The sequence below is a fragment of the Loxodonta africana genome, chromosome 25 (genome assembly GCF_030014295.1).
Source record: "Loxodonta africana isolate mLoxAfr1 chromosome 25, mLoxAfr1.hap2, whole genome shotgun sequence".
In the NCBI taxonomy this organism is placed as follows: Eukaryota; Metazoa; Chordata; class Mammalia; order Proboscidea; family Elephantidae; genus Loxodonta; species Loxodonta africana.
Genome location: NC_087366.1, coordinates 58,281,763 through 58,297,730, shown reverse-complemented (window position 1 = coordinate 58,297,730; position 15,968 = coordinate 58,281,763). Strand labels below are relative to the sequence as shown.

Here is a 15,968-nt window from a genome sequence, read left to right as displayed (position 1 = left end):
ACTTTATAGATAAAAATAAAAGGAAGACAGATTTGAATTGGCATATATTTCCTGTTATGGTCACCATCCCCTTATCTTGTTTAAGACGAATGTTTCTCTATTCTTAATATTGGTTGCTTTGTATGAAAGGCCGTATATAGGTAGACCTTTTCAAGCATCGCTCTTGGAAACAGTGTACTCTATTACTAACTCAATATTCTCATTGTACTTTAAGATAAATTTTCTCTCTAAATCTTACTGAAAGGAGCCCTGCTGGCACAGTGGTTAAGCACTCAGCTGCTGACTGAAAGGTTGGCAGTTTGAACCCATCAGCCGCTCCGTGGGACAAAGATGTGGCAGTCTACTTCTGTAAAGAGCACAACTTTGGAAACCCAATGATGCGGTTCTCCTCTGTCCCGTAGGGTTACTATGAGTTGGAATCGACTTGTTGGCAGTGGGTAAATCTTCCTGATAGCTTTTGAAGAAGCTGTAAAAAAAAAAATGAGAATCCTTAACTGCCTCTAGTCCTGATGTTCCCCTGTGGACAGCATTCTGAAGCCGAGAGGAGGGGGTCTGACTCTGTTCTAGCCCACAGCTTCGGATACATGAAGGCGCTCGCATAATCCCAGAAACGTGACAGAGCAAATGTAGACGCTCATTGTATGTGTTTCTAGGTGGGGTCTACATAAATTCTCATTACTTCTTAATGTGAAATATTACGAATTTCCAGTATATCAGCTACTTATTTCTAATCATAAAAATACCTTTCAAAGTTTAAAAAAAAAAAGTTTTGGGAATAATGTCTCCTATCCCTTGAGTAAACAAACAAACAAACAAACAAACAAAACCAAACCTGTTGCTGTGGAGTCGATTCGGACTCATAGTGACCCTATAGGACAGAGTAGAACTGCCCCATAGGATTTCCAAGGAGCCCCTAGTGGATTCAAACTGCCAACCTCTTGGTTAGCAGCTGTAGCACTTAACCACTACGCCACCAGGTTTCCATCCCTTGAGTACTACAGATAGTTTAAAATGCATTGTTTTAAATTTTAAAATAAGACTTTTTTTTGTGGAATAATCTGAGTTATGACAGTGGATTTTATGGCAGTTAAAATGAATTTTCTGATTTGGGGAGGAAGCTGTTCCTTGAAAGCAATCAGACTAATGTTTACATTGAGAGCAGGAATTTGGTGATTAGAAGCTTTCGTTAATACAAAATTAAATACATGAGTGGAGAAAACAAAGAGATGAAAGGAGACATATTTTCATTGGTCCTTCTTACTGGCTTTGGCACTTACCAACTTCTTGTTGATTAGTTCCCCATAGTTAGTACATTTGATATTTGGTGAAATGTTCATCAGAGAAGGAGATCTGGAGAAGTCATTCATCGTTACCAGATGCCTGGGACCTGGGTCCTACTAGATGACAGTTTGGAACTGGATTATGTTATCTTCTGGATTTCCTCATTTCCCAGCTCCCCTTCTACTTTTGCATGATGGTGGAGAAGCCATCTGTTGTAGTTTGTGACTGATCCGCTGTGTATGACAAGGACGCGGTCAGATGTGCTGCAAGAGGAGAAACAGATTAAAATGATTCACTGTAAAGAAAGTCACTGTATAAACAGGGTCTACCTGGGTATGATGCTGTTCTTTCAAAGGTGGATACAGATTCTTAATTCTGCCTGTTAAAGGAGTTAGTTTCTGAAAATAAGGAGAAATAGCCTTTAACCTTGTAGTTACGAGAGGGGGTAGTTTGGAGCCTTACCTGTGTGATCTGGGATGGTGGGTCAGGCATGGGGCGCTCTGGCACTGTGCCACGGACTGCCTTGCTGAGTGTCCTGGCAGCTCTCCAGACCCCTGCTGTCAGGCCTCTCACATGACACGCTGAGTGCTAACCACAGGCTCCCTGAGCTGCACCCCTAAAATTGTAGGGTTTTAAAGTCTCTGTGACAAACTAAGCCAGAATGATTTATTACCTTTGTCCTTTCAGAGTATCATATCAAAGTTTGCCACACTTTCAAAAATGCCTAATATTCTTTCACATAACAATGTTTATAATGCAGCTCGATAAGAGGCGGGAGTGGGAAATGATGTGCAGAGTAAAGCCAGATGTTGTCAAAGACAAAGAAACCGAGAGAAATCTTCAGAGAATTGCAACAAGGTAAGACACTGTTTCTGCCCTTTAAAGAATAAATATATTCAAGCTTTGATCGTGATCGGCTTTGGCCAGATTTGAGTCTAAGTCTATTTTCCGGAAGCCAAGTGATTTATGTCTAAGCCTGCTAGTCAATGCCGTGTTCAAGCAAAGGTTTTGCAGGTCTCGTGAGGCATGGGCATAATGTCCTAAGTGAATATTCAGCATGAACCTAGTTCAGATTATCTTGTTTTCATAGTCAGGAGAACAGTGTAATCAGACCTCTGCTGGGATGGTTGTCTGAATTTAGGGTACCAGGTGATTATTTTTGTTATCTTGTGCCATAACAACTTACACATGCATTACAACAGTTTCATGCTATCCTTTCACTCTACTTTTTATCATCAACACCAAACATGCATTTGATGTCCACTGGGTCCAAAGATCAATAAGATATGGTGGCTGCTGGGTGGTCCCTGCCCACTCATCTGTATGAGTGAAAGTAATTAATTACAGTCTCTCTGAGAATAGAGATACATCTGATGTGTTGGGGACATAGGACAGGAGATTGTCTGGGAAGTTGGGGAAAGCTTCACAGAGGAGAGAACACTTAGGCTGCTACTTGAAGAGTGTAGCAATTACCTTTAGTGGAATTAGTTTTGAATTCTTAGTTACCTGCTTTTTTTGTTCATTTTCTAATCCATTGCAGGGGGAGGTGTTACGTGAGATGATGAGGTATGGTGTTTAAGAATGTTGGTGATAGAGCCAGACTGCTAGGTTCAAGTCCCAGTACTGACTTTGATCATCAGCTGCATGTCTTTTTGGCATGCTACTTAATTTATTTCTGCCCCAGTTTCCTTATATGTAAAAAGAGGGTAATATACCTACCGTATAGGATTTCTGATAATTAAATGTATTGATACACATAAAGCACACAGAAGAGTGCAGGATTGGTGCTTGTACAAACCTCAGAGTGAGCGCCTCCTTAAATTTTGTACCATAGGCACTTTACTGGCCTCATCTTTATCCTGTCCCTGCTGCGAAGGGCCTGGGATTTTACCCACCTTACAAGATGTTAATGCTTCTTGGCTGATGGCAGAGGGACAAGAGACTCTTGGGTCAGAGACAGAGGGCCTTGTTAGTGATGGCAAAAGCAGTAGCCAGAGCTTCATGTTCCCACTGGTCCCCCTTGTCCTACAGGGGCAGTGCAGGTACCCTAGATGGATTCCTGCACGTGCCATGGTTGGGTTACAGGAGAGGGCCACTCTGCTTGGGACACTCTCGCTTTTATAATGAATGGTAACAAACCTGCTCTTTGTCTGGGGGATGGTTACCTCATCATTGCTTGCTGCAAACACAGCCCTGAAATGACCTGGGTACAGAGAGGTCAAGGCCTTGGCGTTCTTGACAAACCTGGTAAGAATATGCAGGAGTGCTCAGGCCCATGGTGGATTGCCTGTCCCAATAGTTATTATAAAGAGAGTTCATGGATTATAGAATTTTAGAGCTACAGTGGATCTTAATGGTCTGAGTTCGTGCTGTCCAGTAGAAACATACGGGCGACATATGAAATTGCTTTGATCACCTCCTCTTTACCTCGTACCTGATTGGTGAGGGAGGGATTCTTACCCTAGGATTATGGGGATGACCAAACACAATGGCACCAATGCTGGACAGATGAGATCAATAGCAGTTTATTAGTCACATATACCTGCAGCCTGGGGGGAGGAGAACACCACACCATGAAGGGCCACACAGGTCGCACACAGCGTGAACCAGTAGGCAATGTGGAAGGTAGGCTTTGTAGTAACAAGAGGGTGAGGTGATTCCTAGGAGGATGTGATTGGCTTGTTTGAGTAATTCCACAGGCTGGCAGGGAAATGAAGCCTGCTGTTGCGGGGGTAAGCAGGCACTGTGCCTTATCCCCCTGATAAGGAGAGTTGCTTGGCTGGGAGAAATTATCTGTGCGAGTACAAATGGGGTTAAGGGAACTTGTGGTCAGGCCATTCGAGTCCCTCCCGGCTTCAGATGTCAAAGCAGAACATAATATTAATTTAAAATTTTTTGGTAATCACATGGAGAATAAAAAGAAAGGAGTAAAATTAATTTCAATAATATATTTTACTTAACCAAATATATTCAAAATATTTCAAAATGTAATCAATATAAAACGATCAGTGAGATCTTTTTCATACGAGTCTTTGAAACCTGGTATATATTTTATACTTACAGCACATCTCAATTCTAACCAGCCACGTGTCAAGTTTCCAATATCCATGCACGGCTAGTGGCCACGGTATTGGGCACCTTTTTCCCAGTACATCGTGTCTTAATTGCCTAGGGCGACCATAACAAAATACCAAAAGTGATTGGCTTTAAAGGAGAAAAACTTATCATCTCACAGATCTGGAGGCTAGAAGTCCAATTCTGGGTATTGTCTGTGCTCATTCCTCCTGAGGGCTCTGAGAGAGACAGTTCCACGCTCTCTCCTAGCTTCTGGCAACTCCTGGCCGTCCTTAGCGTTCCTTGGCTTGTAGGTGCATCCTCACGTAGTCTCCCCCTGGTCTGTCTCTCTGAGCCTCTCTTTTATAAAACACTACCCAGATGGGAGTAGAACCCCCCTATCCTGGCGTGACCTTGTTAACTAATGTCTTCTAAGAAAGACCCTGTTTCCATACAAAGTCACATGCACAGGCGCAGGCATCAGGACTTGAGCGTATCTTTTTGGGGAACAAGTTCAATCCATAAGGCACTGTAAGGCCTTACATCATTATACGGTTATATTTTGAGAGATAAACATTTGTGCTGAAAGCAGTTCTCAGTTTTAATTGCACAAAAGTTGATTTAGAAAGACCCAAACTGAAAAAAGTCACATACCAATCCACATTTATTCTCTGTATCAGAGATTTATGTTCATTATTTGAAATGTGTGTTCATTTTCCACATGTATTTAGCCATTTATTCAACTCTTTCATTTGAGTACTTTCTTCCTTTCTAGGCAGTGAATGTGCATCGCCCCCACCCTCATAGAGTTGGCTTTTCTAGTGTAATTGTTATTTAACTACATTGCGCTGGTTGTTTTACGTTCCATAGGGGGGTGGTGCAGTTATTTAATGCTGTTCAGAAGCATCAAAAGAACGTTGATGAAAAAGCTAAAGAAGCTGGAGGCTCGATTAGAAAGCGTGCTAAGTTGATATCAACTGTTTCTAAGAAAGATTTCATCAGTGTTCTTAGAGGAATGGATGCAAGTACAAATGAGAGAAGTTCTACTGGGAAGAACTTGAAAGCCAAACAGGTAAGACTTTTATATAAGACTCAGTGCATCAGACATTCAGTTCTTAAGCTAAGGAGTTTGGGGATGGAAAAGCACACTATAGCATTTTGTTGTTTAATGTCTTTGAGATTCCTGTGTCCCACAGCCTAGTTTGAGAGTGTGAATTCCTTAGTACCATGATGTTTCACCTGGTGTGGAAATATCCAGTTACAGTTATCATACTCTTGGTATTAGAACTCAGGAGCCAGGTAGATGCTGATATAGTCTTTAGAGATAGGGCTGGTGTTTCCACTGTCTGAATTCCTCCTGTTGGAGCGTTTGGACACTAGAAGCCTGAGTGAGTGGTAGGGCCTTGGCTTGAGACTTTTGCTTGCAGAGGTAATTGTGATAGTGTGTAACCCCCACAACAGGAAGATTGGGATCTTTAGGAAATATGGTGGAAAGCCATCTTTGCGTTGAGGCGGCTTTGGTGGTAATTTGGCTGGTAGGGAGATGAAGATCTTGAGTACTTGTCATGTTATTATGTCAAACATAGTAACTTTGCCTCTCTAGCTAGGCCTTTTGACCTGTGGACCTCAGTAGGTCCCTTGCTGAAGTACAGGGTGAAAGGTTCTGAAATGTGCTTTCATTGCAGAAGTGCTAGTTTTTCTTTTTGAAATAAAGGAAAGTACAGAGTTGTATGTAATAGCTTAATTTCTATGTCTTGATTTCTAAAGTAAAAAAATAAATAAATAAATTAGCAGATGAGAGTTTCGGTCTTAAGTTTTTTGCTTGTGTTTTGGGCAAATAATTGAAACCCCTCAGGAAGAGCTTAGGAATTCCATGCCAGTCTAGCACTAAAGTATTTTCACGTTCCTCGGTTAAACTGATACTTTCTTAATTCTGGCAAACATTTTCCCAGCCTTTTGATTTTGTCTGTCTTGAAGTATCTTTCAGAAGTAATTATAAACATGTGAGCACTATCTTTGGGGATTTATACTTTTTAGTTGAGTCCAAACAGGCTGTGTTCTCATTAATGACTTTTTACTGTAGCAGCTGGAGAAGGATCCAACAGGACTGAAGGAGAAATGGCTCGTGGGAGGAGGGAAAGTAAAGGCATTTTTTTTCCACCCCTTATTGGTTTCAAATGAAGTTTTATGGGAGCATTATTCGCTTTTGCTTTGGGATTTTTTCCATAAGTTACGAAGACACAGGAGGGGCTCTTTCCAGTAACATTACATTTTCTTTCTTACCCTTTGCACTTGCCCTCACTTTCCTTTTTACTACTTGAGTGATTGTAGGCATACTTTTAATCTGCGACAAGGTCAAAAATTGCTTGAAACCCAAGCCAAAGTGGCTTTGCTGTAAAAGTCACGTGTTTTTAGGAGTACCTGCCCACCCATATGGCATGGACACTGCAGCGCATCTCTTTCTCTTAAAGATGGTTGTCTTCATTTTGATTTCATACATGGAAAAGTAACCAGACTTGTTTTTTTAATTATACTTGAGTTTGCATCAGAATAACTTATAACTATATTGCTATGAGATCAGTTATTTATATCAAAGATATTTATTACATGCCTGTTCTATCCTGGGATCTTTTAAAGTCTTAATATTAAGGTATATAAATGGCTTCAGGTAATTAAGTAAACAAGATTCACCTGGCAGTGTACAGGTCCTAGATTTGTAAGTCTGGAGTCTCAGCACCGGTACTGGCCTGTCTAGAGTGCACGTTATATCACACCAGGTGGGGTGAAATGGTGGAGTTAGCGGCTCTCCTCGTTTGTCAGGGGAATTTTGAAGTAACTGGGAATATTCGTGTGAAACATAAATCAGTAAACCTATGTGTGTTTCCTGAAATAGGCAGACTGTTAGGCAGCTGAGGGAGGGAAGGGAGAGCCGAGTGTAGATTTGGTGTGCCAAGGATCTATTCAGAAGTGAATCCCAGATTAATGACCTAGATACAGGGAGACTCACCCATTGCCGTCAAGTGGATTCCGACTCATAGAGGCCCTATAGGACAAAGTAGAACTGCCCCACAGAGCTTCCAAAGAGTGCCTGGTGGATTTGAACTGCTGACCTTTTGGTTAGCAGCCATAACTCTTAACCTCTATGCCTCATTTCCGATAAAGGGAGACAGTAAGTAAGAAATCACATATACCTTCTTCTCTTTTATTTCACCCTGTCCAGCATCATAGCTGTCACACCCTTTCCTAACAGATGCTTCTTCCCTCCTTACACACTGTGACCAAAGAGATCTAATGGGAGTTGGTGATTATCTCCCCCTCGGGTTGTAATGGTATCCAGAACACAGGTTTTTTAGCCGGTAGTCCTAATATTGTGAAATCTCTCAGTTTAGAGTTCACCCACAGATAAACCAGATTCAGTGGCAGCTATCTCATAGAGGCCAGTTTGGAAACACCTTCGTTACAATTTCTTCTTCTCCCCTCCCCGCTTATATTTGTTGTTCTTCATTAAGATAGTAAAGTGCTGGACTCAAAAACAAAAGGAGTCTATAGTTTTATATTAAAGCAAAGCTGAATAGAGTTATAATAATGTTACACAGAGAATGAATCAATTATCATCAACACACTTTTAGTTTTTTTTTTTTTTTGAACTCCTCATGAATTGAATGAATACCTGTAACTTGGAAATCTAAGAGTCTTCCTTCCCTCCCCCAGTTGTCAAAGTTTTCATCAGAGATTTCATACTCCCTCAAGGTATATGGGAAGTTGAGACATTGTGACAAATGTTTCTTGTTTTATGTCCCTGAACAAGTCACTTTTCTCAATCTTTTTTCTTTCCTTCCTTCTTTTTCCTTTCCTTTCCTTTTTTCTGCATTGGAGTCTTTACAGAAGTGGACTGATGACTGAGGATAAAATGCCTGTGCCCTTCCCTGCCCCTTGCTTTGCCCCCCACCCTGGAGGTAACCAATTTAAACTCTTAGATCTTTCTTCTGGTATTTACCTCTTGATCTTAAATAACATATACACTATTTCTTTATCAATATTAGATATTATCTTCTATTGAAGATAAAGAATTAGTATTCTCAGCTTCCCTTCACTCTGAGATCTCCACATGCCCTGTCCTTCCAACATGGTATTCTCATATTTTAGCTAACTCAGTATTCGTTATGAATACTCACTGCTGGGCAAAGTTGTGTACAATAATTATATTTAATTTCTTCTTATAATTTTTGTTTTCCAAGATTTAATATAGCCGTTTCGTTTTTTTTTTTTTTTTACTTTGCTTAGTTTTCTTCTATACCGGGTCCTTCCCACACTCACCAGGACTGCAAGACCCTTCTCACTGTGATCTCCCCTAGTCATCCTGCCACAGTCTAGGCTGGCTGTCCTTTACCTGCCCTTCACACTGTGATCTCCCCCAGGTCCTCCTGCTGCAGTCTATGCTGGTTCTTCTTACCTGCCCTTCTCACTGTAATCTCTCCCTGGTCATCGTGCCGCAATCTAGGCTGGTTATTCTTTACCTGCTACGCACTTTGTGTACTTTGCTTTATCATTGTCCTGCAGGTTCCCTTTGCCTATCTTCTGTGCTGTAGCCTCTGTCTCATGGATTACATTCTTTCTCTTGCTTTTCTCCCTAATTTTAGTGAAGACACGTTCACCAGTAGCTTTCTGAGAAAGGGCATCAAACCAAACCAAACCCATTGCCATCAAGTCAATTCTAACTCAGAGAGACCCTGTAGGACAGAGTAGAACTGCCCCACAGAGTTTCCAAGGAGTGCCTGGTGGATTTGAACTGTCGACCTTTTGGTTAGCAGCTGTAGCTCTTAACCACTGTGCCAGTAGGGCTTCCCAGAAAGGGCATAGGCATTCTCATTTTTGGTGGATATGCTGGTTGGATATAAATATCCAGATTAGAAATAACTTTTTTCTTAGAATTTTTAAGATACTGTTTCAAAGGTGTAACTTATCTTTTTGCCATTGAGAGGTTCAATGCTATTCTGATCTCTGATTCTTTTTAGAAATTTCTAGGGCCTTCTCTTGATGACTGTTGTTCTGAAATGTTTTGGCAAAATGTCCTAGGTGGATTTTTTTTTTTTTTTCCCATTTCTGTGCCGAGAACTTGGTAAACTTTGTTTATTGATCCAGTGATAAGTTTATGTTTTTTGTTTCTAGACAGGTTATTTTGTTTGCTAATATCCTTGATTACTTTTATCTGGAAATTTTTCCTGTATTTTATGTTTCTGGAATTTCTGGAAATTCTTTGTTAGATCCCCTGCACTGATCCTCTGATTTTCATAATTATCTTTTACAATTTTTTACATCTCTGACTCATTTATGGGAGTAGTTCTTTTTTTTCTAGCCCTTCTGTTGAATTAAAAAAAAAAAAATTCTGATTTCATATTTTTTAATTCTGAAGACCTTCTTTTTTGTTCTCTAATTTTTATTTTGCCCTATTTGATTTCATGGATGCAGTTATCTTCTCTCTCTCTAAGGAATTACACGGTATTTTAAAATTTTCTTCTGCCCTCTGCATTGTCTTAGTTTCTTCCGAGCTCCATTCTGCTGTTTGTTTTGGTTTCAGTCTTTCCAGGTGGAGGCCTTCCTCTAACGAATGGGGACCATCCTCACTGTTTGTTCACATTTAAGAGGAAGGTACTGAAGAGCTGACTGAAAGTTTGAATGTGAGCCCAGAGTTTGCTGACTGGTGAACCCATCTATAGGAAGACCAAGTCGAGTGGGTTCTTTTCATTGGGGGATGACCAGCTGTCGGTTTCGGTAGGTCTTTCTTCTGGAATTGTTTATCTTTTCTACAGAAGAACCCTACAGTCTGTTGTCTCTGGAGTCAGCTGTTTGCTGCCCATATTCTTGGATCCAGATGTAGGGAAAATCTTGGGGTCTGTGGCATTCAGTATTTATGCATTTACTCAGTAAAAGGCCCGTGCCTCAACTGGTGTTCCGGAGTCCGAGACCTCTCCAGTTTAATACCAGGGACTAAACTAGCTGTCCATGTCAGGGCAGCGTAGGGTCAGTCACTAGCCTTCATAATTGGGGAGAGGGCCTACATTGACAGCCATGCTTGTGTTTTCATTTGCACCTTCCCCCATTGCCTCCTGTTCCTTAATGTGAATCCACTTGTTTCCTGCTTAGATAGCAGCTTTTTTCTTCCCTGCTAATCTTGTACCACTACTCTGTCCAGTTTTCATCCTCCCCAGATTTGTTGGCATCTCACGTCTACTATAGTTTTTCTTCTGTATTGTTTCCTCGTTTGTTTCTACCTTTTCTACCTTTATTTTCTTTTTAGTGGGTTTCCTGTAGGAAGCAGACATAAATGTATGTACCCAATCCGGCATGTTTTCCTGGAAGCCCTCCTTTTGACTTTAAGAGCAGAAATGTTAATCTGAGCGCAGCTTCCTCGAGCTTTAATGGGTATGTTGGTGATCTTAAAATCGATTATAAATATTTCATAAGCAACAAACTTTTAACTGTTGGACACTAGACATTTTTTATGTTTTGAAGTGAATTATAAAGAAGTACTTGTTAATACACATACTTTGTAAAATTTTAGCCTTAGAAAGAGGAAAATGTCCACTTACACAAAACACATGTGTTTAAATTCTCTGTTTTTCTGGATTTGCATCTTCTTTGAAAACCACCTTTGTGATTGTCTCTATTCTCTGGAGATACCTTATATTTTTAAATATTTATGTATGGTGTGCATGTGTCATTGTTTTCTAGAAAATAGACTATATACATTTAAAAAAATTGTGTAATAGGTTGATTTTTGTTTTTTTAATCTTAGAGTTACCCAGTTACTCAGATTCGTTTCTTTACAGTGAACTCACACGTCTATAATTTGAGTGTGTTTTCTTAAGGGTTGTATGTATTTGTGCATTACATGTCTATATTTCATTGTGTATTTTCTAATTTAGTTAGCTACAATTTCAGTGGAAGGAGTTACTGTTAAAAGTGATTGTTCCAAAATTCTAACTCAAAAAGAAAGACCAGACTTGCTGGCCTGGCAGAGACAGGAGAAACCCTGAGAGTAGGGCCCCCGGACACCCTGTCAGCTCAGTGATGAGGCCACTTCTGAGGTTCACCCTTCAGTCAGAGACTGAACAGGCCCATGGAACAAAACACGGCTAAAGGGGCATACCAGTCCTGCGGCAGGGACTGAAAGGTAGGAGGGAACAGGAAAGCTGGTAATATGGAACCCAGGGTTGAGAAGGGAGAATGCTGACGTGTCATGGGCTTGTTAACCAGTGTCATACAACAATATGTGTACTAACTGATGAGAAACCAGTTTGTTCTGTAAACTTTCATCTAAAGTTCAATTGAAAAAAAAAAAAAGTGATCATTCCAGTTGAAATTATTACCTTCTTACAGGCTTTTAGTGCCTAGATGGGAGCAAACTTTTTTTTTTAAGTTAGAATGCCTGCCCTTTGCTCCAGGTTGAGACTCTGTCCAAGCCTGATCACTATAGAAGTAATTTTCTTTTTAGTATTGTCCAAAGACTGTCAATATTTTTTTTAATCCTTTGATCCTGCTGGCTTAGATAATATTGTTGTCTTTAGAATTTTGTGTACATTTCTTCTCTGATTTTATTGTATGTAGTGATTATTTCTGGAGTAAAGTACTCGGGAACTCATATCCTTAGCCTTTCTTAGAGACAGGAAAGGTATAATGGCTTTATGAATGTCATTTTTAGGAAAAGATATTTTTAAAAGGCTTAGAAATATTTTGAAAGATGTCAAGTTAATATATTAGCTTAAATTTCAGTCACTAATTGCTATCCTTTATCCACTGACAAGCTCATTTCAGAAGAGGTGACCACTAATATTCGTGAGTCAGAGAGCCTTCAAGTAGAACTTACCTATTGTTCCAAGTAATTTTTCATCATAAAAAAATGAGTTGTTTTTTCAAATACATATTTAATGCTTCAATCTTTTTTTTTTTTAAGTAAAAGTTACACATTTATTACTTTGATCGTGTTAGGCCAGGTCATTTGTACAGGAAATGCCCATCGTTTTGCTTAATGTAAACACATGACATTTTTGGCATTCAAAATCTAACAATCATTTTTTTTCTTTTAATTCTGTCATAGTAAAAATATATTTCATGTAAATGGAATCACACAATATTTGTCTGTAGGTGTCTGACTTATTTCCCTCAGTGTACGGTTTTTAAGGTTCATGCATGTTATAGCATGTGTCAGGACTTCATTTCTCTTTATGGCTGAGTAGTATTCCGTTTTATGTATACATTGCATTTTGTTTATCCGTTTAACTGGTGATGGACACTTGGGTTATTTTGGTACCGTACTGTGAATAATGCTGCAGTGAGCGTTGGCATACAGGTATCTGTTTGAGTCCCTGATTTCAAGTCTTTTTGGTGCATACCTAGCAGTGAAATTGCTGAGTCATAAGATAATTCTTTGTTTAACTTTTGGAGGAACTGCCAAACTGTTTTCCACAGCAGCTACACCATTTTACAGTCCCACCAGCAATGCACAGAGCTTCCAGTTTCTCCACATCCTCACCAACACTTGTTGTTTTCTGATGATAGCCATCTTATTTGGTGTGAGGTGGTATCATTGTGTTTTGGTTTGCATTTCCTTAATGATTAATGATACTGAGCCTTTTTTATGTGCTTGTTGGCCATTTGTATATCTTTTTTGGAGAAATATCTATTCAAGTTCTTTGCCCATTTTTTAATTGTATTTTTGTTGTTGAGTTTTAGGAGTTCTTTTTATATTCTGGATTTTGAGCCATTATGAGATATATAAAGAGCCCTGGTGGCACCACGGTTAAGCTCTTGGCTGTTAACCAAAAGGTCGGCAGTGTGAACCCACCAGCTGCTCCATGGGACAAAGATGTGACAGTCTCTTTCCATAAAGATTACAGCCCTGAAACCCTGTGGAGCAGTTCTGCCCTGTCCTATAGGGTTGCTGTCAGTCGGAATAGACTTGATGGCAAGTGTTTGGTTTGCCTTTGGTTTTGTCAGATACACGGTTACCAAACATTTTCTCCCATTCTGCAGGTCCTCTCTTCACTTTCTCGATAAAGCCTTTTGATGCACACAAATTTTACATTTTAATGAAATCCAGTTTATTTAGTTTTTCTTTTGTTGCTCCTGCTTTTGGTGTCGTATCTAAGTATCCTTTGCAAAAACAAGGCTTTGTAGCTTTACCTGTATGCTTTCTCCTAAGGGTTTTATGATTTTAGTTCTTATATTTAAGTCACAGATCCTGTTTTGAGTTAATTTTCGTATATGGCTGAGGTCTAGGTCCAGTTTTCTTTTGCATGTGGGATCCAGTTATTGCAGCACCATTTGTTGGAGAGAATGTTCTTCCACCATAAAGAGGACTTGGTGCCCTTGACAAAAATCAGTTGGCTGTAAATGTATGGGTTTATTTCTGGACACTCAGTTCTCTTCTGTTGGTCTGCCTTATTATCAGTACCTCACTGTTTGGATTACTCTAGCTTTTTCTCTTCTAGTGTGGAGTTTGGATACAAGGTGTTTGCTGACAGGTGAGGGATTGGAACAAGAGATTGTGTGGACTTAGGTTAGGATCATATTTTGTATCTTCTGTTTATTTGAACTTTATTTCTTAAGCATTGGGGCCAGTTGTAGTTTTTCAGCAGGTGAGTGACCTGATCAGATTTGGTTATTTTTAAGGGAAGGAAAGGGCTGGAGGATGGAGATTTGTGGTCAGAGGACCAGCTAGTGGGGGGTGTATTTGTATCCTAAGCAATTACCACGAACTTGGCAGCTTAAAACAACAGAAATTATTCCCTCATGTTTTGGAGGCCAGAAGTCCAAGATCAGCATGTCAGCAGGTTGGTTCCCGTGGAGGCTCTGAGGGTAAATCTGTTCCATGACTGTCTCTTAGCTTCTGATGGCTGCTGGCAGTCCTGCTGTTCCTTGGCTGGGGCTTGCATTACTCCAGTTTCTGCCTCGTCTTCACATGGCCTTCCTCCCCCTGAACATCTCTGTCTTCTTTTCCGTCTCATAAGCACACTCATCATTGGATTTCAGGCCCACCTTAATCCAGGATGATTTCATCTCTAGATCCTAATCTTGGTTACACCTTCAGTGACCCTTATTCCAAAGAAGGTCACATTTTAAGGTTCAATTGGACTTGAATTTTCCAGGGGACGCTATTTAACCCACTAGAGAGGCTGTTGCCATAATCGGAGCAAGAGGGGAGAACCTGAACTAGGGTGTAAAGTTGTGTGTGTTTGGTTTCCAGCTTGGGAGACTCTTGAAATGGTCACAGCTTTCACCAATACTGAGAGTATAAAAGGTGTAGATGTGTTTGAGCGTTCAGGACGTGGAGGCAGTGTCTGCTCCAGGCTGTAATCTGCAATGAGGAGGATGGCAGTAAGGATCAGGTTAGAAGCAGTGGTCGGGGGGAGGCACTTGTGACAAAAACAGGGAGACATTAATGAAGGAAACAGCATGACCACTGCCTTAGTTGTCTAGTGCTGTTACAACAAATACCACAGGTGGATGACTTTAACAAACAGAAATTTATTCTCTCAGCCTAGGAGGCTAGAAGTCTGAATTCAGGGCATCAGTTCCAGGGAAAGGCTTTCTTTCTCTGTAGGCTCTGGAGGAAGGTCCTTGTCATCAGTCTTCCCCTGGTGTAGGAGCTTCTCCGTGCAGGGACCCCGGGTCCAGTGGACATGATCCGCTCCCAGAGCTTCTTTCTTGGTAGTGTGAGGTCCCCATTTCTCTGCTTGCTTCTCTCTCCTTTTATCTCTTGTAAGGTAAAAGGTGATGCAGGCCACACCCCAATGAAACTCTCTTTATATCAGGTCAGGGCTGTGACCTGAGTAGGGGTATTGCATCCAACACTAATCCTCTTTAACATAACCTAATCTTGCCTCATTAGCCCCAGGCAGGGATTAGGATTTATATACGTAGGAAAATTACATCAGATCGCAAATTAGAGGACAACCACATAATACTGGGAATCATGCCCTAGCTATATTGACAGACATTTTTATGTTACACAATTCAATCCATAACAACCACAAAGGAAGAGGAAACTAGAATAGCAAAGCATGTTGGGGCCACTTGCCACTGGTCCTGATGGGTCCTATAGTCTCAGCAGCCCTAAAGGTTTCTCTAACAGGGGATCTGAGATGTTGCTGAATATTTACATATAGTTAACCTGTTAGCGAGTCAGAGAAGATAGACAATACATTTTAGAGAGAATTTTTCACATGACTAAAAGTTTCTGGGTTTAGAGCATTAATTTTTAGTTATTTGGAGAGAATTCCCTAATCCCTCTAATCTTCCCTTGGACCAAAGAAAGCATCACACCAACCACAGTGCATTGTGGCACACTGATATCTTGATGTTAACCCTGAGTGACTTAGAAGAAGATAAAATTATGTTTAGGATGCTCTGTTTAAGCAGCAAAAAGTGATATTTTGTTTAAGAAAGATTTTAATTAAAAATTAAGCTTCAACCTGTAAAGGAATCATACCTACCTGCCTTCCCCCACTGAGAACATGTACCTATCCGGTATGCATTGTTTTCCGAATATGTTGAAACATCAGGATTTTAATAACAAAGAGGTGTTAGTTTTTTTACTTTTTTTCTGAAAAAACTGCCTAAAATCCAGTCAG

At 40.3% G+C, this 15,968-nt stretch overlaps 1 protein-coding gene across 3 annotated transcripts in view; it reads left to right on the top strand.

The window, feature by feature from the left end:
• The window catches only part of RRP15 (ribosomal RNA processing 15 homolog), a 52,300-nt gene that overhangs the window by 19,622 nt on the left and 16,710 nt on the right, over positions 1-15,968 (top strand). The window contains exons 3-4 of one of the 3 annotated variants that reach the window (XM_003419868.4): positions 2,042-2,139; positions 5,206-5,407. In XM_003419868.4, the coding sequence (XP_003419916.2) occupies positions 2,042-2,139; positions 5,206-5,407 (300 nt within the window). Of the gene's footprint in view, positions 1-2,041; positions 2,140-5,110; positions 5,133-5,205; positions 5,408-15,968 lie in introns of those variants that run through there. The other 2 variants (XM_064276900.1, XM_064276899.1) reach the window with 2 other exon arrangements.